Source organism: Heptranchias perlo, chromosome 20 (genome assembly GCF_035084215.1).
Source record: "Heptranchias perlo isolate sHepPer1 chromosome 20, sHepPer1.hap1, whole genome shotgun sequence".
NCBI classification, from domain to species: Eukaryota; Metazoa; Chordata; class Chondrichthyes; order Hexanchiformes; family Hexanchidae; genus Heptranchias; species Heptranchias perlo.
The window spans coordinates 40,869,189-40,895,985 of record NC_090344.1 but is presented as its reverse complement, the minus strand read 5'-3'; the positions used below and the strand labels follow the sequence as shown (position 1 = coordinate 40,895,985).

Below are 26,797 nucleotides of genomic sequence, written 5' to 3'. Positions count from 1 at the left end.
ATGTCATGTCACCATAGTCTTAAAGCCTGCCGACTTGTGCTAAAAGGGTTTATATTTCATGAAGCCAAAAGGTACAAAATATTTGAACAGGGAAATTTTAACCAGGACTTAAAGGTTGAGAATCCAGGGAAAGGCACAAGGCTCACATGTGAGAGACAGTCAATTGAGCAAAATATCACCAGAATCATAGAAAGGTTACAGCACAGAAGGAGGCCACACGGCCCATCGAGCCCATGCCAGCTCTTTGTAAGAGCAATCCAGTTAGTCCCATTCTGTACCCCAGCAAGAGTCAATGCCTCCAGGAAATGAAGGGGCAAAACTGGAAATAAGAAAAAGAATACAGAGGCTGCAAAAGACATCAGCAGGTTTTTCTTTTGCTTATGAAGCAGAAACTAACAGAGATTGTCGGTTCAATAAAAAAAGACAAATAAGGTTTGTCTGAAGCTATAATGAACATTCACAAATAAACTCTTGCATCTGTAAAAGAAATTAAGACTAATGGCAAAAAATTGCTTTGGGGCCTTAACAGATGTGTATCTCTGCCTAAGGAAATTGCAAAGCCCCACAGATTCAACATCTATTAAAATTTCTTCTCTATTTCAAACAAAAAACACATTTCTTTTTGGTCACCAGTCTAGTTCTCTTACCCGATGAAAGCATTTTCATATTCCTCTACACATTACTATGAATTTTGCCATCCACCTGGCTTCTTATTGAGGCCGAACATTCAGGGACTGAATGGAGGCTTTAGCAAACAGTGCATTGCAGTCACAGGGTGTTACAACCCCAACAGGCTCTCAACTACCTAATGGGTGGATGTGGGTTAGCACCTACAATGCATTACTGGGTTCACAATTTCATCATTACCGACTTGGGGAGGTGAAAATGGCAGAGGCCACAAGAATTCCCTAAAGGAGGAAGGAAAATCAGTGGGAGTGCTCTTCTGATCATCTCCACATCAGCAAGAGTAAACGTTCGGGGATAGTTGCATCTTGAATGGGGTGGAGAGTCCAGTGTCAGAGAAGAATGACATTATCTAGAGGTGTAACTAAGTAATATGGACCAGGAAGGGTCCAGGTTTGACCCTCATCCTATGCTGAACAGATATGCACTATGGGTGAGGACTGCATCAGGCTTGGGTGTGATGTCCTCTATGGGGGAACAGTCCAGAATCAAACACCTGTTGACATTCACTGTCTGGATTGATACATGAAGAATGGTCATTTGGATTACTTGCTGGATGGTGTCCAGTAACCATGGACCTGGACCTGTGGGTCAGAGTCTCCAGGTCAACACGGGAGAAAAATGACCAACAAGGAGGGAAACCATTCCCAGAATAAAAAGTGCTACCTGTAAGCAGATGAAGTGGGATTTTTATTGCAGCATTTAAACTTCCAGGGGAGGCAATGCACCACGAACCCTTTCCTGCTCTAGTTCTGGAAAATTCTGCAACTATGAAGATCTTTCCATGCATAAAACACAGCCTTGTGGCAGATGTCTGAGGCTGTTCCCCGTAAACTAATTTATACAAGATAAATCTGTGGGAGCAGATGGCCTGTGATGCTTCAAGATTTGTGTCATGACTTATCAAACAATAGCTTCTTCATAAGATCAATGCTACTTGCCAAAAAAAACCTAATCTAAACAATACTTTTGATCTTATGATAGATAAATCCATATTCACCCGAGGATGGTAGCTCTTAACTTTTTTTCATCAGTTCAGGGGGCATTTGTGTGTGGTCCCAATTCCTCAAATGCGCAATGTAGAAAACAATGAAAAATAGCACAAATGATGGCTCAACGGATAAAGGCACAGAGCAACACAGACCAGGATCATCCCAAGTTTGATCTTGGGTCTATGCTGAGTTAATTGATCTCATGTGGGTGATGGTAGGGTTGTCACAATTGGCCTTCGTGCCCCTGGGCTAGTTAATGGAAAATGACCCAGAGAATTCTGCTGGAACCGGTCTCAGTAATTTCAGGTTCTGGAATAACTGTTGGGAGCAGGGGATTTGGGCCCCTCATCGTGATACTAAGCATCTGATACGATGACAGCAAGACGTACATACAAGAGATCAGCTCAGACTCTTAAGGACCCAGTAAATCTCATTTACTCCACCTAGAACTAGTGCTACTTATGAAAATCTGTGCCGCGGCCAAAAGGGAAAAGGGCAAAAAATTCCTCCAGAGTAGATGGAAGTGGTTTTCGACAAATCTGGAGCAAAGGTTTCAACCCAGGAGCAGGAATTTCTGGGGCTGCACAATTGAGTGCTGAGTGACCCTGGAATTGAAAGTGTCAAACCATCATGTAGCATAACCGAGTGGCACTTTGAATAGCCATTCGGGCCATCCACCAACCCATCTCTAACATCGCAATAGGACTCTGAGTCCCAGTTTGGCTTCTAGGGGGAGGGATGGTATCTGGGACCTGTAACTGTGACTGGGGATTGGAGAAAAGACAAGAGCAACAATTCCAGTGGCAGCCTGAAGAACAGAAAAATTTATGGATTCGAAATACAGATATGAGCTCGTCATTCTGGAACAGCCACTGAGGTGGCACCCTGATAGGATTGGTTCAGACTGAGGCTGGTCAGAGGTGGTCTTGAAGTCAGTGATGGCACCCAATTATACTCATCTAGGAATCTGCCATTGTCTCTGTTACTGGGTGACATCTTGGCTCCCGTTGGTCTTGGGGGGAAGAGATCCTACGGCTTTCCTGGGGGGAGCTTCAGCCTGGGGCTAGGGGATCCTCATCATTACCAATCAGGTAATTGGGGACGAACCAGCATTCAATCCAGGTGAGCACCAACACCACCACTGTGGCAATGCAATTCCTCGTGGCAATGCAATTCCTCGTGCCAAGTGGTATCTACCAGGTAATTTCACGATGTCATGACATCTTAAAGGAACATTGCGCTTGGTGATGTCACTCCCCCCACTCCTTGGCTAAAATATACTTCCCTGTGTAGAAACCCAGGGGTGATGGAGTATGCCTGTAATGAAGAAAAAATGTTAGTAATCGGCACGTCGACCAGTCCCTGGCCTGTGACCTGTGATTGATAACCTACCAAAAAGCACCAGTTCTCCTGTCATTGGGAAAATATGGACAACTCAGAGAAAGGAGGAAGAGTTTAAGTCGATGATGAAAATTGTATTTTCTCAATGAAGAGAGATTAGGAACTGTGGAGTAGTAAAAGGATTTAGGTGTTCATGTTCACAAATCACTAAAAGCTACTGCACAGGTACAAAAAGTAATAACAAATGGAATGCTGGCTATTATCTCAACAGGGTTGGAACTCAAAAGTGGAATGTGGTGCTCACTTTTGGCACCAAAAGGTACATCAAGAAAGATATATTGGTCCTGGAACGGGTACAGAGCAGATTCACCAGAATGGCACCAGCTGTCAGCCGTGGCTCAGTGGGTAGCAATCTTGCCTCTGAGTCAGAAGGTTGTAGCTTCAAGTCCCACTCCAGAGACTTGAGCACATAATCCAGGCTGACACCAGTGCAGTACTGAGGGGATTCTGCAGTGTCGAAGGTGTCGTCGTTTGGATGAGACGTTAAACCGAAGCCCCGTTCACCCTCTCAGGTGGACATAAAAGATCCCAAAACACTATTCGAAGAAATGCAGGGGAGTTCTCCGGTGTCCTGGCCAATATTTATTCCTTAACCAACATCACTAAAACAGATTGTCTGGTCATTACCACATGGCTGTTTGTGGGACCTTGCTGTGCGCAAACTAGCTGCTGCATTTCCTACAATACAACAGCGACGACACTTCCAAGTAAAGTGCCACATCCTGAGTTCATGAAAGACACTACATAAATGTAAGTTCTTCCATTAAATTATGAAGACAGGTTGTATAAACATGACTTGTGTTCCTTGAGTTTAGATGGTTAAGGGGTGATGTAACTGAGGTATTTAAAATGATCATGGGATTCTACAGGGGCGTGCAGAGCAACTATTTCCTCTGGTGGAGGAATCCAGACATGAGGGCATAATCTTAAAATTAGAGCTGGGCAATTTAGGAGTGAAATCAGAAAACGCTTTTTCATACACTTGTAATGGAACTCAGGAAATGCTTTTTCACACAATTGTAATGGAAATCTGGAATTCGCTCCCCAAAAAGGCTGAGGATGCTGAGTCAATTGACATTTTCAAGACTGAAATTGATAGATTGTTATTTGGTAAAGTTGTCAAGGGATATGGAATGAGGGCAGGTAAATCAAGTTGAGGTACAGATCAGCCATGATCTAATTGAATGGCAGAACAGGCTCAAGGGGCTAAATGGCCTTCTACTGTTCCTGTAACAACTGTGGCAAATGTCTTTCTGACATTCAGGCCCCGTTATTTAAGGGGAGGAAGCAGTGGGGAGGTGTAGCGGCCGGGAAACCCGGAAGTACGAGTTTCCCGGAGGTCCTGCCGAATTTAACGGCAGGAGCTGATTTAAATTTTTGGACTTTGTTTCTTGCCGCAGCTGGCCAGATTGAAGGTAGGGTAGAGGGGGAAGGGGAGGTTAACAAGTTTGCTTGGTGGGTCGGGATGAAGCACTCCTGGCCCACAAGCAGTGCTAGAAAGGCATTAACTTGTTGGATCCAGCTGTTCTTGCCTACCTTCAGCTGCCAGGTTTCCCAAGGCCTGAGAAGCCCAGCCCACAAGCGTTAAATCTGAAACACAGCTAAAATTTGAGGCAAGCAGCCTCATTACAATATTTAAATTAGGGACACGCCTCCAGAAAGCAGGTTAGTTGCCCGCCACCCGCCTCCAGAAGTGGGCACATTGGAGGCGGGTTTCCCATTTTTGACATTTTAATCTCCCCACCATCAGTCCTGGAGGGTTAAAATTACCCCCTAACAGTCTCTGGAGCATTGTGCTGACTGCATACAAAGCCAGTGGAGCTAAACAGTTCCAATCACACTATCAGAAGAAACAGTTCTTTGTCAGGCCCTGACAAGACCGAGTGCATGATAGATTGTTGCAATAGAGAGACCTTGAGCATCTGTCTTTCTCGTCAACACCAGGCAGGCTTCTACTCAGAACAGTATCAGCATACCACACTTGATATTGTGTTTCTCCAGTAAAAATGGATTTATTTACCATGCATTGTTGTAATTTACAACTTAATAAATTAAAGAATGAAGTCAAGAAGGATGTGGTCCATAAAGCTACCTACTCTTTCTTTCTCTTTTTGGCAGTTATGAATCATTTGGAGACATTTTTATGATTTTCTCCCCCAGCTCTACTGAAAGCTCTGACTTACACGGGGGTACAGTCCACAGCACCAGTAACTCAGCCAAGCAATCATTCCTCATGTGCAAGTCCAGAGTGAGTGTAGGCAGCTTGTTCAGCTATGTGGGGGAGGAGGGGGTAGAGAGGGGGTATCCCAGCTGATTCTAATCCTGTCCACAAGCAGAAGTCTGGGAACTCTGGCTGATTTCCCCACCCCTGTTCAGCCCAGGTCAAGCAGAGCAATCAAATGTTACTCAAGCTACGATCATCTATTTCAGCACAGACAATAGGTTGAACCAGAGACTACTTGGTCTGTATGTCTTAGTGGCAACGCATTTTTTTCAACAACACATTGGCATAACCACCTCGGTCTGTCTTTTAAAGAAGTACTTGATTCATCAAGAAGTATTTGGCAAACCTTCTTTCATTTGTTGCCAAGTTCATAGGGGAAGGGTAGAACAACCATTTAGACCAAAATAAGCCGGGGCTTTTCTTGCTGCCCAAACAAGAAAAGATTAGTCCAACAATTTGTCATGAAGAAAATGGCCTCTGCGGGAGGCAGGCATACACAAGGAAATAAAGATTAAGTTGATGATTTGACTTTATGGAGATTCAACAATGTCAAATCAATTTTTCACTCAGAGTGGTGGGAGTCTGGCTCACTGCCTGAAAGGGTGCGAGAGCCAGAAACCCTTAACTCATTTAAAAAGTACCTGGATGTGCACCTGATGTGCCGTAACCAACATGGCTATGGACCAAGTGCTGGAAAGTGGGATTAGGCTGGGTGGCTCATTTTCGACTGGTGCGGACACAATGGGCCGAATGGCCTCCTTCTGTGCCGTAAATTTTCTATGATTCTATAACATGCGGTTAGCTGCTGAAAAGAGGTCAAATGTTTTGTTGTGAAGGAAAGATGAGGAATTGGAGCTTGTTCTATTTTAACTCTGCTGTCCTGAGATTTTCAAGTGGTCGCAATCCAAAACTAGAAGGATGCATCTCAGAGCCCTCAGTTAAAGGAGAAGCCAATGAAAATGGAAGCAGTTCTTCAAATTAGGAAGGGGGAAAATAGCAAAAGATCCTGCCATGAGGTTTGAATTTTACTTTATTTTCCTTCCCTAAAGGCCCCACACTGGGCAGAGCCTTCAAAAAGCAACTCCACATGAAATAATGTAGATCGGCATCTTTCTTGGCCTGGGTATTGATCAGATGGATTCTGAACCAGCCTTCGGCACTAAGCCAGTACTGAGGCAGTGGTGCAACGACCAACAAAATGATACTTGAGACAGGGGACCCTTTATCCACACACACGCCTTCCAACTGTGCTAGGGTAAATAACTCTAAAGCCAGGCCTATATGGTACCAAGGGGCAAAGGTTCTTTAAAGTCCTCACCCAGGGCTACATGTTGATTGGGAATGATCAAAATAAAGCTTTGTTGCAAGGAGCACAGTACATTGAACTCCACCTAATGCCAATGACTGCAGAAACATTTGTTTGGTTTGATCACATTCCCTTGGTCCTCTTTGACATTATTATGATGTATGATGTTAACACAGCTGTATTTCATGCGTTAAAGCAATGCTTCAGTCAAATGGAGCCAATGAAAATCAGGCAGCAGCTTTCCACACAACTCTTCGTGCAATCGTAACTAAATAACAAGAGATTTCCATCTCTAAGACGGGGGAGGAAAAGCAAGATAACATTTTTATACTTTTTCAACAGCTTGAATTTGGGGAGTGATGGAGACTTTTAACACACGCACAGCTGGACATGAGCCAGTTCCCATTCCTCTCCGAGTAACAGAAGTGATTGCCAAGAGAGCAGAAAAGTACGTACAGCGACAATCTGAATATTGCAACAAAATAAAAGCAACTATTACAAGATGATAGCCAGGGGATCAGGGGATGGTGGTCAGCACTTTATGACCATCCCAGGTGAAAATTGTGACACCATACTGAGGTTTCATGGATTGAATCCCTCCGGATGAGCATTCTTGGGGGTTTAGGGGGAGCTTTACTCTGCATCTTGCCCTTGCTGAAGTGCTTGATAAGATAATGTTTGGTGAAACTTACTTTAGGTCTGCCATTGTGAAGTCAGGTTGAAGATGAGTGAGTGGGAATAAGGCAGTGAAACTCGCCCCCAGGTTGACAAACGCAGTGACAATTTCTTGCACACTTGGACTCCAAAGCTCGGTTTCTCTGTTTGCAGTACTTGCTAGGAAAAAAGGGAGTCAAAAAGATGACAACAACACACTCATATGCATCTTTTTTTCTTTTTGGCTTAATTAAGCATATTTTATTTTGCTGTTAAATCAGTTTTTAAGACCACGGTAAAAGAAAATTTTTCTGGACTGAACTCCTGAATATTGTGTCAAAATGTAGCATCTGATTGCTGGTCATTCTCTTCTTACCTCCAATCGCTCTGTGTGTTGCAACCTGTCTTTTCTCTCTCTATCTTATTGATACTATTACAGTTGTTGTAGCCTCCTAATTTACAGCCTCCTAATTCTAATTTCTTTCCCAGAACCTCGAAACCATGCAACACCATACCTCCCTCAGTACTGCCTACCTCCTCCAATCTCCAGGCTTGTAATCACTACTGTTCCATTTACCTCAATTTTTGTCCTACTCTTCAAAGTATTGGTGGATTCCCGCACGATGGACCTTGGCTCTTCTTCCCACTTAATGGTTAAAAACATTCAGGAGCTCTAAGATGCGAATTCTGTGCTTGTCAAGGTGAAGCATATTAGTGCTGAGGAATGGAACACTTTCCACTTTGGACACCCAGTGTCACCATCAAATAATTCCATGTCAGGTATTGTATAGTTAGATGCAAAGTAAACTTCCTTCTAATTTGATGCAACAATATTCCCCAGCCTAACCTCAAAAGACCATCCTCTAATGCACGAGTGTGATCCTTTCCCATTTCCGATAGCAGGACGGAATTTAGTGCCAATTTAGGGGCTGTTTTTTTGCTATGGACCAAAGCCTCCAGGAATTGTAATGAGATTGCTCCATTCCTTTCATGTAGAACCGCTTACAGCCAGCAGATAGATGAGACTTTTGTTGTAGAGATGAAAAGTTAGTGACTAATCCACAACATCACCCAGTCCCCCAATGCTTGAATGTTTATAAGGTGGGAAATGTCTAATAATATTTGTGGTACAAGGAGCCATCACCCTATTAGCAACACGTAAGTAATAACTATGAACGATGAATTCCGCTGTTTTGGAGGTAGAAATCTGGTATAGTGCGGGTGGAAGGGCAGGGAACTCAAGTGGAAACTGTCTCCACCCCATTCCGGCTCAGACAACAACCTCCAATGGGAGGGGTTATCAGACATTTCTTTTGCCCACCCTCCATCCTGACATCACTTTGGTGGTCCTGGTGGGACCCCAGACATCACTTCAGTTACGCCCCCAGTACAGTCAGTGACAAGCATGCCTGTATGAAGCATATTGATCCCTTCACCTAAATTCCTCATATCTACTTTTATCACGTGGAGCCCTGCATTGGGGGAGTTAATTACCCCAAGATCTTGACCACAGACAGTTTACTGACAAAATCAAATGGAATAAGATAATTGCATATGACTCGTTCAGGAAATAAACTGAATTTAAAAAAAATCTGTTTGTAGATTATTGGTTCTGACATTCTATTGATGTTTGGTAGTTGATAGCCCTGTCACAGCACAGGAATCGTTGTAGAAAGCAAAACCGCTCACCAGCTTGTGTGATTGCCTCTGTGCTAACTTCCCAAAGGGCCTTGAAAGCTCGTAACGAGACAAAACTGTTGGTGTGGACTGACATCAACTGTGAAAGCAAAAGGAAAGCAACGGATGAATAACATTTGAAACATCTTCCATGATATATTACAAACAATATAAGGCTCATTTAATGTGATATAAACCACATCTCCTCTCCACATGTGCAATTTCACTTTCCTTTACGAATTGCAACCTTTCAATGGTTTTATGGACCCTGATGACATTGTTTGAACTGCTCCTGGTTTGTTCAGTGCCTGCCTGTGAATCACAGGGGCCAATTTTTGTCCGGGTTCAGACAGAGGCAGCCAGAGGGCCCTCCTGAAACAAGGGATAGCCTCATACCTATATGCAAATTGGGCTTCCAAGGACATCAAAAAATTCTGTTTCTTCGTTGCTTGCCCATGAATTATGGGGACCAATTTTCATTCCCAAAGGGCGGCAAGGCGTTGCAAATGGCAGCACGATACGTACTGCCCCGTTCCCGTTGCCAATCCCAAAGCCGTTTTCATGCACTTTAGCATGGTGTAAACTCAGTGCTGGACCCGCCCAGTACTATTGGGTTCTACAGACCAGTAGTGGACATTTCCTGTGTGATTGAAAGAGGTATGTTCTAATTGCTTTCTAGTCTCCCCTTCTCCACAAATTTCAAAAAGTAGCCGCCCTTAGGCTGCACTAAATCCCATTCTCCCAATCATTTCGCAGACCTACACACGCTCTCTATCCCTCGATATATTAAACTTCAACTCCGCGGGGGAGAATTTCCATGGGGTTCACCCGATCTTCTACCGTAAATTTAATGAAAGATTGGGGGTAACCCGGGAGAAACGGTGCAAACAGGCATCTTCAGCCATTTACACCGTTCTCCGGGGGTTCCACCAATCCCCTGCTGGAGACCTACCGTGGAAATAACAGCCACTTATCTTGGAATTTCTTCATGGCCTTGCCCCACTGTAATCTCCCTCCCTCCCCACACACACATCGGTCCTCTGACTCTGGCCTTTTGTGTGTTGCGCTCTCCCTTTGCCCCACCAACGGAGGCAGAGCCTTCCACCACCTTGGTCCTTGGTCTGCCTCACTGGTACTCCCTCCCGAAATCCCACTGCGGCTCCCTCTCTGACCTATTTTAAAACCTCCTCAAAACTCATTTTTTTTTAATCCAGATTTTTGGTTACCGATCCAAATCTCTTCTTTCACAACACAGCATCCATTTCCCTGTCTATTTCCATTTGTGGTTTCTTTTTATTTTAAGGGCATCATAAAAATATAGGTTGTTGTTAGTGGTATAGAATAACAATACCCAGGAGTGAGTTACAGGCTGGAATCTAATTTAGGGGTTTGGGTGGTTTATAGATAAGAGTAACGGTTACTAGGGAGTAAGATACAAGCTGGAATGTCCTACTGCCAAAATTCAATTTAAAGTAATTACCCTGATTTACTTTTTCTATACTGGCCACTGCCTCTACAAGATCACCTCTAAGACAGTACCGGCTGGAATCTAATTGATAGGTTTGAATGGTCTATATATAGAATACCTCAGCGAGAGATTCAGGCCATAATCTAATCAAAGCATTTGACTAATGTCAAAGCATGAAAGTAATGTTCCTGGGTTTCTTTTCCCAAAAAAATAACAACTTGCATGTAGAAAGCATCCCAAGGCACTTCACAGAGGAGGTAAAATAAAACATGGAACAGATGCTGAGGCACGGTGGGAGCATTAGGAAAGGTATGAGAGGAGATTTGAAAGAGGTATTCAAAATCATGAAGGGTCGAGACGAAGTAGATGGAAAGAAACTTCCTATTGGCAGGAAGGTCAAGAACCAGCGGACATAGATTTAAAACGATTGGCAAAAGAACCAAAGGTGATATGAGGAAAAACTTTATTTTACACAGCGTGTAGTTAGGATCTGGAATGTACTGCCAGAGAGGGTGGTGGAGGCAGATTCAATCATGGCTTTCTAAAGGGAACGGGATAAATACTTGAAAGGAAAAAATTTGCACGGCTACAGGGATAGGGCAGGCGAGTGCGACGAGCTGGATTGCTCTTGCATAGAGCCAGAACGGACTCGATGGGCCGAACGGCCTCCTTCCATGCTGAAAACTTTCTATGATTCTATTATATATACCAAAAATGTGGTTTTTCAAGTCTTCAGCACATGCAAAGGGTTTTATGGTGCTATAAATTGTGAGGTGACTCTTTTCTGTGAGTATTGAGTAACCTGTAACAATAAGATTAAACTCCTCACCTGGAACAGCCACTGTAATACTGGCTGCGGACATGGTCGTGACCCGTACGTGAGACTTACAAAACCATCAACCGCAAATGATATCTGCTGAGCTGGAGAAGAACTGAAAAGGATAGAGGACAACAGCGTAAGAAGTCAATCCTTCAATGTGAGATACTGAGAAAAAACATACCCAAAACCGGTCAACTATTCAGTTTATCCTGATGGGTATAACCTCTCAGTTCTGGTATTACTCTTGTAAGTCTTTTTTGCACCTTCTCCAGTGCCTCTATATCCTTTTGACAATATGGAAACTAGAACTGTGCACAATACTCCAAGCGTTTGAGCTACTTGATATCTCAGTTGGTAAATATGCCATCCAGTGTGGCACTGAGCCACCCCGAGCTGAAGATGTCAGGGCTCGATCCATTGTCTGTGCTGAAGTAGCTGCAAATCGCCTCAGTGTTTCAGCGCTGGTGGTGGAGGGGGAAGGAAAATTAGCCTGGTTTCACTCCTCTTGGAAAGTGTGTGTGGGTGAAATGAGAACAGGATCAGGCTCAACTGCAATACCCCATGGTTGAATAGCCCACCAACACTTATTGTTGAGGCACATACAGGAAGAATCGCCAGTTGGGCAAGGTACAGGAGGGCAGATGATACCCGTGCATCTTGCCCAGAAAGTCAGCAGTTCCAGGAATGGAAGGAGGAAAAGGGCAGAATTTTATTTTGTTTGGGATGGCGACGGCATGTTGGAATACAGATTTGTAGCCAGTTAGGTGTCAGCCTTGGCTCAGTGGTAGTACTCTCACCTGAGTCAAAAGGTTATGGGTTCAAGCCCCACTCGAGACTTGAGCACAAAATCTAGGCTGACACTTCAGTGCAGTACTGAGGGAGTGCTGCACTGTCGGAGTGCCGTCATTTGGATGAGATGTTAAACCGAGGTCCCATCTGCCCTCTCAGGTGGGCACAAAAGATCCCGTGGCATTACTGAAAGAAGAGCAGGGGGGCTCTCCCCAGTGTCCTAGCCAATTTATCCCTCAACCAACATCACTGAAGAACAGATTAGCTGTTCAGGTATCTCATTGCCATTTGTGAGACCTTGAGGTGCACAAATTGGCTGCCGCATATCCTACATTACAACACTGACTTCACTTCAAAAGTACATCATTGGCTGTAAAGTGCTTTGGGACATCACGAGGTTGTGAAAGGCACTATATAAATGCAGCGTTCTTTTCCTTTCCTTTCCAGTTGCTTTGCTTCATTCAGGGCAATCATTCATACAGTCAGGATGTTAAGCTAAAAATTGTGACCATCCCAGCAAATCTGGATGGTTGGCAGATACAAAACATCAGAGAAAAATGTGTGACTGCATCAGCTGAGTCAGCAGAGTACAACACAATCTCAAACAGCCTGAGCTGACATGCACCTATAGTTACTGTGAAAGATTCCTTTATATTTCTGTTCAGAAACAGCATTAACCAGACACATTTAAAAAAATCCAATTTGAAACAAAGCTTTCTTTTTACATTTCAGATCACTGGCAATGAAAGCACCAAAACCTCAGACACCAATGCTCCTGAAGGTTTTGATCAAAGTTCCCAGCAAAGTATTACGTGGTTTCTGCCCCCAAATTGCTTCATTCAACTCCACCAATTTTAACAGTAAAGTGCAACTCAATGTTTTGACTGTAGTTCCCTCGATGGCCTATTTAGAAATGCACCATGGCGAAGGATGCAGACAAACAGACCAGGGAGGTGTTGTTAGGTTCAAATACCTGTTTAGGCTGAATTAGTTGGCTTGAGCTGGTTGGCAGGAGGGGAATGAAAATCAGCTTCAGTGACTCTGGGCTAGGGAGAGCATAAAATAACCCAAGGCTGATGCTCCTGGGCCAGGATTGGGTTTGGGAAGTGAGCCACTCACACAGTCCAAAAGCCCGCCAACATTCACTGTCCAGGATCACAGTTGAAGAATGTCACTTGGTCACCTGATGCTAACCAGTGACCCTTGCTGGTACGCGGTGATCCCTGTTGGAACGTGTGAGAGAATGGCTATCAGGCAAGGATAGGACCACGATCTGTTGTGCTGCCCCATATAGTGGAATAGCCTACAACAACTTGCATTTATATAGTGCCTTTAACGTAGTAAAATGTCCCAAGGTGCTTCACATGAGCGATTTTCAAACAATATTTGACACCAAACCACATAATAATACATTAGGACAGGTGACCAAAAGCTTAGTCAAAGAGGTAGGTTTTAAGGAGCATCTTAAAGGCAGAGAGAGAGAGGTAGAGAGGCTGAAAGGTTTCGGGAGGGAATGCCAGAGCTTAGGGCCGAGGCAGCTGAAGGCAGAGCCACCAGTGGTGAAGCAACTAAAATCTGGGATGCTCAAGAGGCAAGAATTGGAGGAGCGCAGAGATCTCGGAGGGTTGTAGGAGGTTACAGATAAAGGGAGGGGCAAGGCCATGGAGGGAATTGAAAACAAGAATCAAAATTTTAAAATCGAGGCATTCCTGGACCGGGAGCCAATGTAGGTCAGCGAGCACAGGGATGGTGGGAGAACTGGACTTGGTGCAAATTAGGATACGGGCAGCAGAGTTTTGGATGAGCTCAAGTTCATGGAGGATAGAAGCCTAGACTCGCATATGAAGAATCCTGCTTGGTACAGGGGAGGAGGGTAGCCAGTGCCTGTGGAACCTGTCATAATCAGCACTTCCAGGAGAAAAAGAAACTTGGTGTTGGGGGGGGGGCGGTGTGGACTAACTTGAATATTAACAACGTGCGATTAAATCAAAAGAGAATCACTAAAGGTTTCGTTCCTGGGCATGATGAAGTTTAACGTTGTGTTTAAACCTCAGCAATTACTAGGCTCAGTGGCAACATAAAGTTAATCAACTCCCCTCTCCTGAAGGCCTCGACTCCCTGATGCGAGATGCTTACATGGGCACCAGAAACCCTTCACTACTTTGTCACCTCCAGACTCGATCATCCCAATGCATTTGCGGTCGGTCTCGCATGCTCCACCCTTTGTAAACTTCAGCTCATCCAAAACTCTGCTGCCCGTACACTATCGCGCACTGTCATCCTCATACATCACCCGTTCTCACTGAAGTACATCGGCTTCCGGTCCTCCGATGCTTCAAATTTAAAATGCTCATCCTGTGTTTAAATCCTATGATGGCCTTGCCCTTCCCTATCTCTGTAACCTATTCCAGCCTGACAATTTCCTCCTCCCCTGGCATTCCTCCATTCCTTGGACTCTAGCCTCTTGAGCAATCCTTCTCCCTTTGTCCCACTCTCTGCAATTCCCTGTTTAAATATCTCCCACCTCAAACCCACCTCTTTGAGCGAGCTTTTGATCACCCCTCCTAATATTTCCCTTTTTGGCTTGGTGTCCATTTCTTCCTCACACCTCTGTGAAGTGCCTTGGACTGTTTTGCAACATTAAAGACCCTATATAAACGTAGATCATTGTTGTTGCTGTCATCCAAGTGGCTATTTTTCACTTGTGAGCCTTGACAGGCTGTTGGTAGGCTACTTGACCTTGGACAATACCACAGCTAACCCGATTCTTTGCTCATCTGACACCCACAAATGCACACTTCCAGGAAGAATCATTGGATAGCGATCAGGAGCAGAAATACTGGCTGATTTTCCCCTAATCTCGGAGAATTAAGGAAAAATGCAGCACCCCTACCCATACCTTAGCTGAAATCAGTTAAATCAGCCAAGTGAAGACAAGCATGGAGGGATGGAGAGTATCCAGCTAGGGGTCTCCCTCCTGATTGCTATCCAGTGACGCCAGTTGGAAATGCCCGCGTGTAGATGTCAGGCAAGGACAGGATTAGCTGTGATGACCCCCATGGTTTAACAGCCAAACAACACTCACTCTCTAGTTGACACTGTAGAATGACTACTTGGGCAGAGTGCACCAGGGAGCCCTTGGCAAGATACCAGAGTCACAGTGAGCACATTTGGGAGGGGAGAAAAACATTAAAGGTGGTACTTTAAAAGAGGGATTCTCAGCTCAATAAAACTGTAACTGGAAAATAAAGCAAGAGTGGCTGAAAGGGAAACCGAACTTTAACCCAGTTAAGTTGCTGGTTTCATACTTTACAAAGAAATGAATTATGCACAGCTACCATGCTCCCCCAGTTGGAGTATTATGTTACTGCTGCATATAAGAGCACTGACAACTTTGTAAAACTGACTGGCTGCGAGATTAGACACAGAGACTTTACACATTAGACCCCATATCCTCACCAGGTATTAAATTTCCCTTCTCAGGATAGCTCAAATGGTTGAACCCAAATGTGTCGTTTGATTTGTTGCACTTCTCAATAAAGCCCAAGTCTATACAATACTTGACTGCTATGTCCGTATCAGGGAAACTCTTCTTACACAGGGTACAGCAAAAAAGCTGGTCAGCTGCAAGAGTCGCTTTCTCAACTCCAGCCTCCTGCTTCTCTCCATTGTCTCCTCTCCATATATATTTTAGTCACTATTAGGACCAATGCCCCTTTGAACTTTTCTCTCTTCCAAATGTGCCATCCTACACAGTCTTTCCCCTCCTTGCATTCTCACTGTATTGAAGACTTATCACACTGTCTCTTAATCTAGCTCATTCTTTCCCAAAGTCTTAAAAAGCTGATGCATCATCATTCTTCCTTCTTCAGTCTTCCCTTCATTTGACAATCTTCAGGCTTTTAAATCTCAAGCTTGCTTTTGGCTGATTACTGCTTCCTGATTCACCTTGTATTACCATGAGCATTGGCCATTCACAAAGGTTTCTCAATGAACATTCCTGGATACACTATAGGGGTGACTATGCGAGGCTCCGTTCCAGGCATAGAATGGAGAGTGGGTCAGTGAAAGGCCAATAGTGCTCGATGGCTGACTTCAAGACCTGCCTTCCTATTGCGAAAGAAGTCTTGTGAAATCACCTGCAATATATCTAGGACACATCGTACCTGAAGAAAAGCTTTTCCAGTGGATGTCGAGGGCTTATGTCCCTGCATTCCAATCTGAGGGTGTGTTCATTAAAGAGTTGAAAGGCTTGGGGGAGTCTGAAAATATCCTGTCCTGGGTGCACAGCTGGGATTTCATCAATATGGACTGAGAACTTTTCCACAAATACTCTACATGAAGACAGTGGGAAAAGGAAACATAATGATTCTTTTAATCATGTCTACAGTTAATGTCCACATGACCTTTTAGCTGATCAATCATATTGTACACACATATCTATTTATAAAGCACCTTTAGCGTTAAAAAAAAGTCCCAAGGTGCTTCAGAGGTGTCATCAGAAAAATGGACGCTGAGCCAAAGAGGAGATATCAGGAGGGGTGACCAATAGCAAGGTCGAAGAGGTAGATTGTAAAAGGGATGATCAAGAGGGAGGTGGAGAGGCAGAAGGAATTCTAAAATGTAGTGCCGAGACAGGTGAAGGCACGGCCCCCAATGACGGGCGAAGTGATAGGGGGATGCACAAGAGGCCAGAGTCCGAGTTAGGGGGCAGGGGTTCTAAGGAAGGGCTCGGCCACAAAGGGATTGAAACACTAGGATGAGTCAACTCTGGAGGTGACAAGGTATGAATGAAGGCTTTAGAAGCAGATGGGCATGGCAGGGACAGAGGCAGGCAATGTTATGGAAGTGGGAGTTGGCAATCTTTGTGATGGAGAGGAATTGGAGTCGGATACTCAGCTCAGGGTCGAATAAGATACTGTGGTTACCAACAGTCTGGTTCAGCCTGAGACAGTGGCTGGGGAGGGGGATGGAATCAGTGGCAAAGTACAGAGTTGGTGGTGGCGGCCAAAGACAATGGCTTCTGTCCTCCAAGTGTTTAGCTGGAGGAAACTGCAACTCATCCAAGACTGGATGTCAGAGTACGACATCACAAAGGCAGTAGAGGGTGTCAAGCGAAGAGTTAGAGAGGTTGAGCTGGGTGCCTTCAGGGCATATTTCTTGGACAAGTGTGGATTAATTAAGGAAAGACAGCATGGATTTGTTAAAGGCAAATCGTGTTTAACTAACTTGATTGAGTTTTTTGATGAGGGAACAGAGAAGGTTGATGAGGGCAATGCAGTTGATGTGGTGTATATGGACTTCCAAAAGGCTTGTGATAAAATGCCACATAATAGGCTTGTCAGCAAGCTTGAAGCCCATGGAATAAAATGGGCAGTGGCAGCATGGATACGAAATTGGCTGAGTGACAGGAAATGGACAGTAGTGGTAAATGGTTGTTTATCGGACTGGAGGAAGGTATACATTGATGTTCCCCAGGGGTCGGTACTAGGACCACTGCTTTTCTGGATATATATTGATGACTTGGACTTGGGTGTAAAGGGCACAAGTTTAAAATTTGCAGATGACAGACAACTTGAAAGTGTAGTGAACAGTGAGGAGGATAGTGAAAGACTTCAAGAGGACGTAGACAGGCTGGTGGAATGGGCGGACACGTGGCAGATGAAATTTAATGCAGAGAAGTGCAAAGTGATACATTTTAGTAGGAAGAACGAGGAGATGCAATATAAACTAAAAGGTACAATTCTAAAAGGGGTGCAGGAACAGAGACCTGGGGGTTATATGTGCACAAATCGCTGAAGATGGCAGGGCAGGTTGAGAAAGCGGTTAAAAAAGCATATGGAATCCTGAGCTTCCTAAATAGAGGCATAGAGTACAAAAGCAAGGAAGTTATGAAGAACCTTTATAAAACACTGGTTCGGCCACAACTGGAGTATTGTGTCCAATTCTTGGCCACACAATTTAGGAAGGATGTGAAGGCCTTTGAGAGGGTGCAGAAAAGATTTACTGGAATGGTTCCAGGGATGAGGGATCCAGTTACGTGGATAGACTGGAAAAGCTGGGATTGTTCTCCTTAGAGCAGAGAAGGTTGAGAAGAGATTTGATAGAGGTATTCAAAATCATGTGGGGTCCAGTCAGAGTAGATCGAGAGAAGCTAATCCCATTGGCGGAAGGGTTGAGAATCAGAGGACAGAGATTTAAGGTAATTGGCAAAAGAACCAATAGACGACATGGGTAAAAGCTTTTTTTTAACGCAGCGAATGGTTATAATGTGGAATGCTCTGCCTGAAAGAGTGGTGGAGGCAGATTCAATCATGGCTTTCAAAAGGGAATTGGATAAATACTTGAATAAAAAAAACTGCAGGGCTGCAGGAAAAGGGCGGGGTAGTGGGACCAGCTGGATTTCTCTTGCAGAGAGCCGGCACGGGCTCAACGAACCAAATGGCCTCCTTGTGTGCTGTAACCATTCTATGTGGAAGCTGACCCCATGTTTACACATGATGTTTCTCCAAGGGGCAACATGTAGATGAGGAAGAGGTAGGGGCCAAGGATGGATCCTTTGGAGATTCCAGAGATGATGGTGTAAGGCTGGAGATGCTCTGGCTATGATCAGATAGGTAAGAGTAGAACGAAGTGAGGGCAGTCCCACTGAGCTGGACGATGGAGGAGAGGCGTTTGTGGAAGATGGTCGGTCAACCATGTCAAAGGCTGCATAGAAGTCAAGGAGAACAAGGAGAGATAGTGCACCTCGGTTGCAGTCACTGAAGACATAATTTGTCCGTTCAGTGCAGTGGCAGGGGCGGAGACCCAATAGGACAGGTGAAAAAAGAGTTGCCAGAAAGATGGGCATGGATTTTGGATATGATAATGCATTCGAAGACTGGAGAGGAAAGGGAGATTGGAGATGGGGTGGAAGTTTGCAAGGATAGAGCGGTCGAAGGTGGGTTTTTTTTGAGCTGAGGGTAATGGCAGCTGTTTAAAAAGGGAAGGACAGTATCTGAAAGGAGGGAACCATTTATAATGTCAACGAATGGGGAGCCAAGAAGGAAAGTAGGGTGCTCAGCAGGATCTATTAGATAACTTATAATGAGCTCTTCATTGTTTTTCTAAAGAGATCAATATGCATGCAAAAAAACCCCACCAACCTTCGGCAGCAGCACACAAAATGGCATCCTCGGTGCAGTATTCACTTCAGGGAAACCTTACTGAAGCGCCTACTGCCACTTGTAGAGTGATGGTAATTATTTGAGGGCAGGAGAGCTTGGGGTGGAAGCTAAGAGAAATAGCCACACCCCTTGACCCGATTTTCATGTGCTAGATCAGGCACCCAGTGGGCCTTAATGGGGACTGCGATTTTTTGGAAGGATAATTCCGGTGCATTTTTTTTTACTGGATGGATTTAAGGCAGTTGCCTTTCGGGGCCATTTGGCAGAATGTCTCGTCGCCAGAACTGACTAATAGGCACCAGGATGTAGCCTGGATGGTGGTAAGGGCCCCCCCGAATGCGGTCCTTCCAACACGCATGGAATCTCAGCACTACCGTGAGCTGCCCTCGAGGCTGCGGCGGGGAGGAGACCGTCATCCACCTCCTGATGGACTGCTCCTTCGCACAGAAGGTGTGCAGAGAGATGCGTTGGTATCTGTCCCAGTTCATCCCCAACAGCTTGGTAACACAGGACGCTGTTCTCTACGGGTTGATCCCCGGGACGCATACCAAGACGGATCTCAACTGCTGCTGGAAGACATTCAACTTGGTGAAGGAGGCCCTTTGGTCCGCCCGAAACCTGTTGGACTTCCAGCTGAAGGAGCTGTCCACGAGTAAGTGTTGCCGACTGGCACACTCCAAGGTCCAGGGGTACATGCTGTGGGTCGCACTGAAGCAGCCGACGCAAAGGCTCTATGGGGAAAACCATGTAAGGCCACCCCACTTTGTATTGTACAGAATGTATTAGAAGATATGTACTGTGTTTTAAACTGTAATAATGAGATCATAGTGTTCACGATCTGCATTGTATTGGTTTGAACCATACTGCTTGAAATTGTGTCTTTTTATATTGAACTGTGTGTATCTTAAAATTTTATGAAATGAAGTATATTTTGAAATTGAAGAAAAAGCCATTTTGCTCCAAGTCCACGCCAAAACAAGTAATTCAGAAGAGAATCCAGCTCTTAGTGTTGGCTTACTATTTACTTCGGGGAGGGCATCACAAATGATCCAGTCCCTTGCCTGATATAAATCTACATGCACTTTCGAGCAGGAATCATTAGATTATGAATTGGGAACTCTGGTTGATATTTTCTGTCCCTAGCCCAGGGGCTCTGAAGCCAACTGTAGGCCTCCTTCAGCTGCCCTTGCTAAGACCTGTTGATACTAAAACTGCTGAGCAATGACAGACACTCGCTGCCTGTGGTGTTTCCCTGTCACCCGAATAAAATCACAAAGTGTCGAGACGGTCCTTCCAACACGCAAGTAGTTCTGAGACTGGGACCCCGTTCAAAGAAATACAACATTAGTTTTCCCTGATAGTGCACCAAAGCTGGCTCACAACCGCTTCCCTGACCTGTGCTGCATGGCAAGCATCTCCTCTGTAGTCTGCATCTCAATTTGGTTTCTTATGAAGGGATCATCGGTCGGGCTGAGAGTGGTTCTTCCATGCAGTTCTTTCTCCAGTTCCTGCTGTGTGCTGTGAAAGAGTGGACCAACAAGCAGTGACTGATTAGTGTTTTTGTATATGCTTTTATACTTACGGGCTTCTATGACCCTGCTTTGGGAGAGTGAATCTGTTGCTCTCCCACTTTTACACTATGTGTCAGGAGCTGGTCTCCTCAGTTCTGCTGGGCTCCCCTGTATAATGTAATGACAGAGTACAAAAGCATGAGACCAGCTCCCTGCACTTACTTTATTGAATCCAAAGGCCTTAACCCATATCATTATGTGCCTGCAATGCCACTGGTTACTCAAATGTCAGGGTGTTTACACTATGGGGTGCAGCCAATGATGGCAAAAATTGGGATAAAGGAACTTGCATTTAGAAAGCGCCTGATCACATCCTCAGAATGTCTCAAAGCATTTTACAACCAACAAATTACTTAGGTGCAGTTATTGTTATTAAATAGGCAAATACAGTGGCCAATGTGGTCCACAAACAGCAAATGAATGAATGACAGGATCATTTTTTTTGGGGTGTTGGAATGTTGACCAGGACACTGCTCTCTGCTCTTGTTCAAATGATGCAATAGGACCATTTATGTTCGCTTAAGCATGCAGAAGGGACCTCGGTTTAATGCCTCATGCAAAAGATGGCGTCTCGAACAAGGCAGCACTCCCTCAGCACTTGGGAGTGTCAGCCGACATTATGCGCCAAGTCCACGACCTACTGATTCAGGTGAGAAAGCTACCATCTGAGCCAAGGCGACCAAGCCAACTGCACATTTGCCATTGGCAGCACACCTGGAGTGTAAAAGCACCTGGGTTGATCAGAAAAACGACAATTAGCTGCTGTGTGCTGGGTTCCAACTCAAGCAATGGGTACGACCCTTTTACATACAGCCCTAGCAAAATTCCAGCTTTGGGTCTTGTTTTGCTCTTCCAATATCTTCTGAATGTGCTCACGCTTCCTGCGGTACAGTTGCATAGACACCAACACTTTAATATGCGACACAGGGCAGTGAGTGTTGCCACGCTTTTTAAGCGTGACAGGAAGGACGAGACAGGCCACAAAGCTGCTTGAAACATCACAATCAGAGTCCAATCCCGTCCTCATTCAATGTCCACATACTTAATAATTGGGGTCACTGGACAGTGATCAGGAGCAAGAAGCTTGCTGATTGTTCCTTTCCTAAAATGAGATTAGCAAACTCACCATGAACTGCCCACTGAACGCAAGACTTTCTGGTCTATATGGCTCAGTACCAGTGTTGATGACTTGACTAACTCCGAATATCTCGCTCATCATCCTACTTTGTCTGATTACGCTTCTGTGAAGCAACTTGAAACACTTCTTTAGACATTAAAGGCACCATATCGTTGTTGTAGTAGTCCATCAGAGAAACTGTGTGTGTCAGCAGTGTGTAACGTCAAGGGGCTACAAACTATTGGGCTTTTGTCAAAACCATTCTGCGATGGGTTAGATTAAAGAGTGTACTGTTCTTTTAACAAACTTAACAGGTCACTTGTGGTGAGTTGGAGGCTAGAATCCAATTGACGGATTCAAATGGCATGTGGATGGGTTGGTTCTGTTTAAAAAAAACTTCATATTTCTTACTTGTTTCGTTTGTTGCAGTAGAGTGACAAGGTCAACTGAGATGAACAGCTCTTTCCTGCAACTGAAACAGCAGAAGTGGCAGTGAACCAGTGGTGATTTGGAGATTTCTTTCCAAGAATTCTAGAGGAAAATGCCACTGAATGTACCTAATACAGCATTGATCACAAAAACTGTAGTTGGCTGGGGTTTGCTTCAAAATTCCAACAGGCCCATGTCTCAGCTTCCTGGTCTGTGCTGAGCTAATTGATCTCAGCTGGTATCCCCCCAACTTCCTACGCCAATCGGTAAGTGAATTGGGGGAAAACGCTCGAAAAAACCTTTCCCAAGATTATAATCAATTTGTTAGAAAACTCTCCAAAAAAACCCTGGTAATTCAGAGCACTCTTCTAACAAACACATCAGTTTTAATTTATATTGTATACAAGGTTGGTGCTATGCTTAAAAGAAAGCAAAAGAGAAGTGGGATAAGACACTTCATATCTCTCAGTTTTAACCCATGCACATGCCATTTGAATCCATCAATTGGATTCTAGCCTCCAACTTACCACAAGTAACCTGGGACAGGGAGTACTGACGGACTATTTTGACTATCATATGAATTCTGTCTTCACCGACTGTCCATACACACATATTTTCTAACAAGGGTGCTGACTGATACTCCTGCCCCTCGCCCAGAAACGCTAAGGGCAATCAATTAGAGTCTTCCAAATGGCTTCTTGGTTAAGGTCAACTAATTCAACACTGACCAGCTACCAAACCTAGGACCTTCCTGGTCTATGTGGCGCAGTACCACATTGGGCATTTTCCTACTAAATCATGGGGTGGCAAGTAAGTGAAGCAGTGTAACATCTAACCTTTCTGACATGTCACAAGCTGAGATACAAGCCACTGATAGTAGAATGGTGTTTTGAATTTTAATGTTAAATGAATTGCATTTAAAAGTAGTTTGATGGTATTTCTAGCAATCTTATCAATATATAAACTGCCTGAACTCTCAACCTCCCATGGCATCCAGCACCCAAATTATCATGGATCCTGAGAAGTACTGTTGGAAGCAACAGCAACTTGCATTTACATAGCGCCTTTAACGTAGTAAAACATCCCAAGGCGCTTCACAGGAGTGATTATCAAACAAAATTTGACACAGAGCCACATAAGGAGATATTAGGACAGGTGACCAAAAGCTTGGTCAATTAGGTAGGTTTTAAGGAGGGTCTTAAAGCAAAAGAGAAAAGTAGAGAGGTTTAGGGAGAGAATTCCAGAGAAAAGCATGGGCTTCCATTTCCACTGGCCAGCTCCAACAGACACCAGAAGAGGCAGTTGGTACAAAGTGCACTGCACACAAAAATGAGGAGAGCACAACTGGTGTATCACTACAGTGCCGATTATTATTAAGAATCTCAAATGAAGCTGCTGTGGTGAAGCACGTGTTCACAGTTTACTGTCCATGAGGTGGCTCCAACAATAGTACAATCCAGTCACACGAGCTTGGCTAGCTTCCAGAACTGTTCGTTGTATGAATGACCAACAATTCACTTGAAAAACAGGGGTTGCTTTCATGAGAACGAAGGAGATTAAGGGGCGATTTGATGGAGGTGTTAAAATCATGAAGGGACGGGTCAGAGTGGATACAAACAGACAGCTTCCAGTGATTGAGGGGCCAAGAACAAGGGGACATAGATAGAAGAGTAAATGTAAGAGATTTAGGACAGAGAGCAGGAGAAATCTTTTCACACATAGGATTGTGAGGCTGTGGAATGCACTATCAGAGTTGGTGATTTCAACAATTAAGGAAAGGGATATGGGAACAGAGTGGACACATGGGATTAGAACTACTGCTCGTGTGAAGGATATACACAAACACTGACTGGTTGGGCCGACTGGCCTGTTTCTGTTTTGTAATTTCTGTACAATCCGGGACTGGCAGGAAACTTGGGATAGGGCATTTGCCCTTGCATTTACTGCCCCCTGCTGCTATAGCACAAGCAACGCCGCTCAGTATAAAGGTTTGAATGGTTGAATCTCATGCTTTGAAGCACAACGCAAATATATATACAATAACTTGCATTTAATATAAAGCCTTTGACAAGGGGAAAACATCCCAAGGTGCTTAAAAATTGACAACTAGCCAAAGAAGGAGGTATTAGAAGGGGTGACTAAAAGCTTGGTCAAAGGGGTAGGTTTAAGGAGGGTTTTTAAAAGGAGAGCGAGGTGGAGAGGTTTAGGGAGGGAATTCTGAAGCTTAGGGCCACGGCGGCTGACAGCACGGCCAATGGTGGGGTGAAGAAAGAGGGGATGCGCCAGAGGCCAGAGCTTATAAAATATATACAGATCTTCTATTCTTTCTAACGTATATGGGGAAGGGTTTAAGAAATGCTCTGGCCACTCTGCAATGACATCATAAATACATTTGTGAAGATTTTTTTGTATTTCTAGTGAAACTGTAAAGGTGTAAAAGAGTACTCTTATCGCTGCGCCTGGTATTCCTCTATAATTTTTAGTGGGGCTGCTATTCTCTCCACTCTGAACACAGATAGTACTCCCTAAAATATACAGAGGATTTTTTTTATTATTCGTTCATGGGATGTGGGCGTCACTGACGAGGCCGGCATTTATTGCCCATCCCTAATTGCCCTCGAGAAGGTGGTGGTGAGCCGCCTTCTTGAACCGCTGCAGTCCGTGTGGTGAAGGTTCTCCCACAGTGCTGTTAGGAAGGGAGCTCCAGGATTTTGACCCAGCGACGATAAAGGAACGGCGATATATTTCCAAGTCGGGATGGTGTGTGACTTGGAGGGGAACGTGCAGGTGGTGTTGTTCCCATGTGCCTGCTGCTCTTGTCCTTTTAGGTGGTACAGGTCGCGGGTTTGGGAGGTGCTGTCGAAGAAGCCTTGGCGAGTTGCTGCAGTGCATCCTGTGGATGGTACACACTGCAGCCACTGTGCGCTGGTGGTGAAGAGAGTGAATGTTTAGGGTAGTGGATGGGATGCCAATCAAGCAGGCTGCTTTGTCCTGGATGGTGTCGAGCTGCTTGTGGTGTTGGAGCTGCACTCATCCAGGCAAGTGCAGAGTATTCCATCACACTCCTGACTTGTGCCTTGTAGATGGTGGAAAGGCTTTGGGGAGTCAGGAGGTGAGTCACTTGCTGCAGAATACCCAGCCTCTGACCTGCTCTTGTAGCCACAGTATTTATATGGCTGGTCCAGTTAAGTTTCTGGTCAATGGTGACACCCCAGGATGTTGATGGAGGGGAATTCGGCGATGGTAATGCTGTTGAATGTCAAGGGGAGGTGGTTAATTTCAACAGGGTCTGCTGTTCCCTACACTCCCAGAATATATACAGGGCAGCTAATCTCGCCACCATAACTCTACTTAACTGTAAAAAACAATGTTAATGGTCCAGTTTTTTTTAAAATCTCTAATGCTAACTGTTAGCAAGAGCAATGAAATGAAGACCTGTGTACCGCTAATTATCCAACATGAAGAAAAATAAGGGAATCAAGAACAACCGTATATCGACATGCAAGGAGCAAAGAACTTGTTCCAGACTGAGGGAAAATGAACTGCTGCTCCAATTCCTGGACAAAGCTTTCGGTGTTTTCTGGTGTCAATGTGAACCAATGTCAAAAAACATTGTTGAAGGTGCTGTACACCACATCGTTTCCCCAGAAAGGTTGAGTCCAGCCTGGCTCAACTCCAGCAATGTGTTGGGACGCTGAGTGGAGGAAAATTTTCACCAAGTCGCTGTATTGCTCCCACAGCCACTGTGTTGGAGGCCTGAGAGCTGGCAGCCTCCCCACTCTCTTGGGCTGCAGGAACTGAATGACCAGGCAGTACCAGAACAGTAGTAAAATGGGGAGAAAACCAGGACATCAGTACACTTTCAAAGAAACTGGCTCGTCTCCCAGATGAATAAAATATTTCAATTCAAGCAGGACTGAGTGAATGGAAAATCAGCAAACTTGAAGCAGAAACACTACCTTCCTTGTGGGGTCAGGGCGAAGTCTGGGGGAGACTTTTTCATTCGTAGAATGAAGATGCTACAAGGAAGGCATTATCTTGGAGAGACAGTGCTCCATGATTTGCACCCCTCTCACCCCGATTGAAAAGACGCTGGATGTGCAGGAGGTCCAGTGTTGGGTTTCCGAATGCCTTGCAAGTTCTTCCGATGAAGAAGAGCTGGAATTTTCTCTGTGCACTGTCACTATTGTGATGAAGCTTACCTCATCTGCTCTTCTTTTTCCTTGAGTAGACAATCAAAATTGTTCAAGTATTGCCCAGTAGATTCTGCAATCTGATTCAAAAGAAACACATTTGATTTTTTTTTGTCTGAAATCACCATTTGTTTTTCTGCCTATGTTTTCCCCTCCTCTCATGATGGTGTGGGCTCATGACGGGGCACAGGCCCATGGGCACTGGTAATCCTCCTATACCACATCCAAGTAGTAATTCTTTAGATTTAAGCCTACACAGTGATGGAATGAAATCACACAGTGTACTATTAGTAATAAACGCCTTAA

At 44.7% G+C, this 26,797-nt stretch overlaps 1 protein-coding gene across 1 annotated transcript in view; it reads right to left on the bottom strand.

The window, feature by feature from the left end:
* LOC137335735 (SMC5-SMC6 complex localization factor protein 2-like) overlaps window positions 1-26,797 on the bottom strand; it is a 100,322-nt gene that overhangs the window by 59,576 nt on the left and 13,949 nt on the right. The window contains exons 4-9 of the mRNA XM_068001062.1: window positions 26,501-26,571; window positions 20,577-20,699; window positions 16,182-16,349; window positions 11,236-11,338; window positions 8,951-9,038; window positions 7,300-7,441 (exon numbers count right to left, since the gene is read on the bottom strand). Coding sequence (XP_067857163.1) covers window positions 7,300-7,441; window positions 8,951-9,038; window positions 11,236-11,338; window positions 16,182-16,349; window positions 20,577-20,699; window positions 26,501-26,571 — 695 coding nt within the window. The remainder of the gene's footprint in view (window positions 1-7,299; window positions 7,442-8,950; window positions 9,039-11,235; window positions 11,339-16,181; window positions 16,350-20,576; window positions 20,700-26,500; window positions 26,572-26,797) is intronic.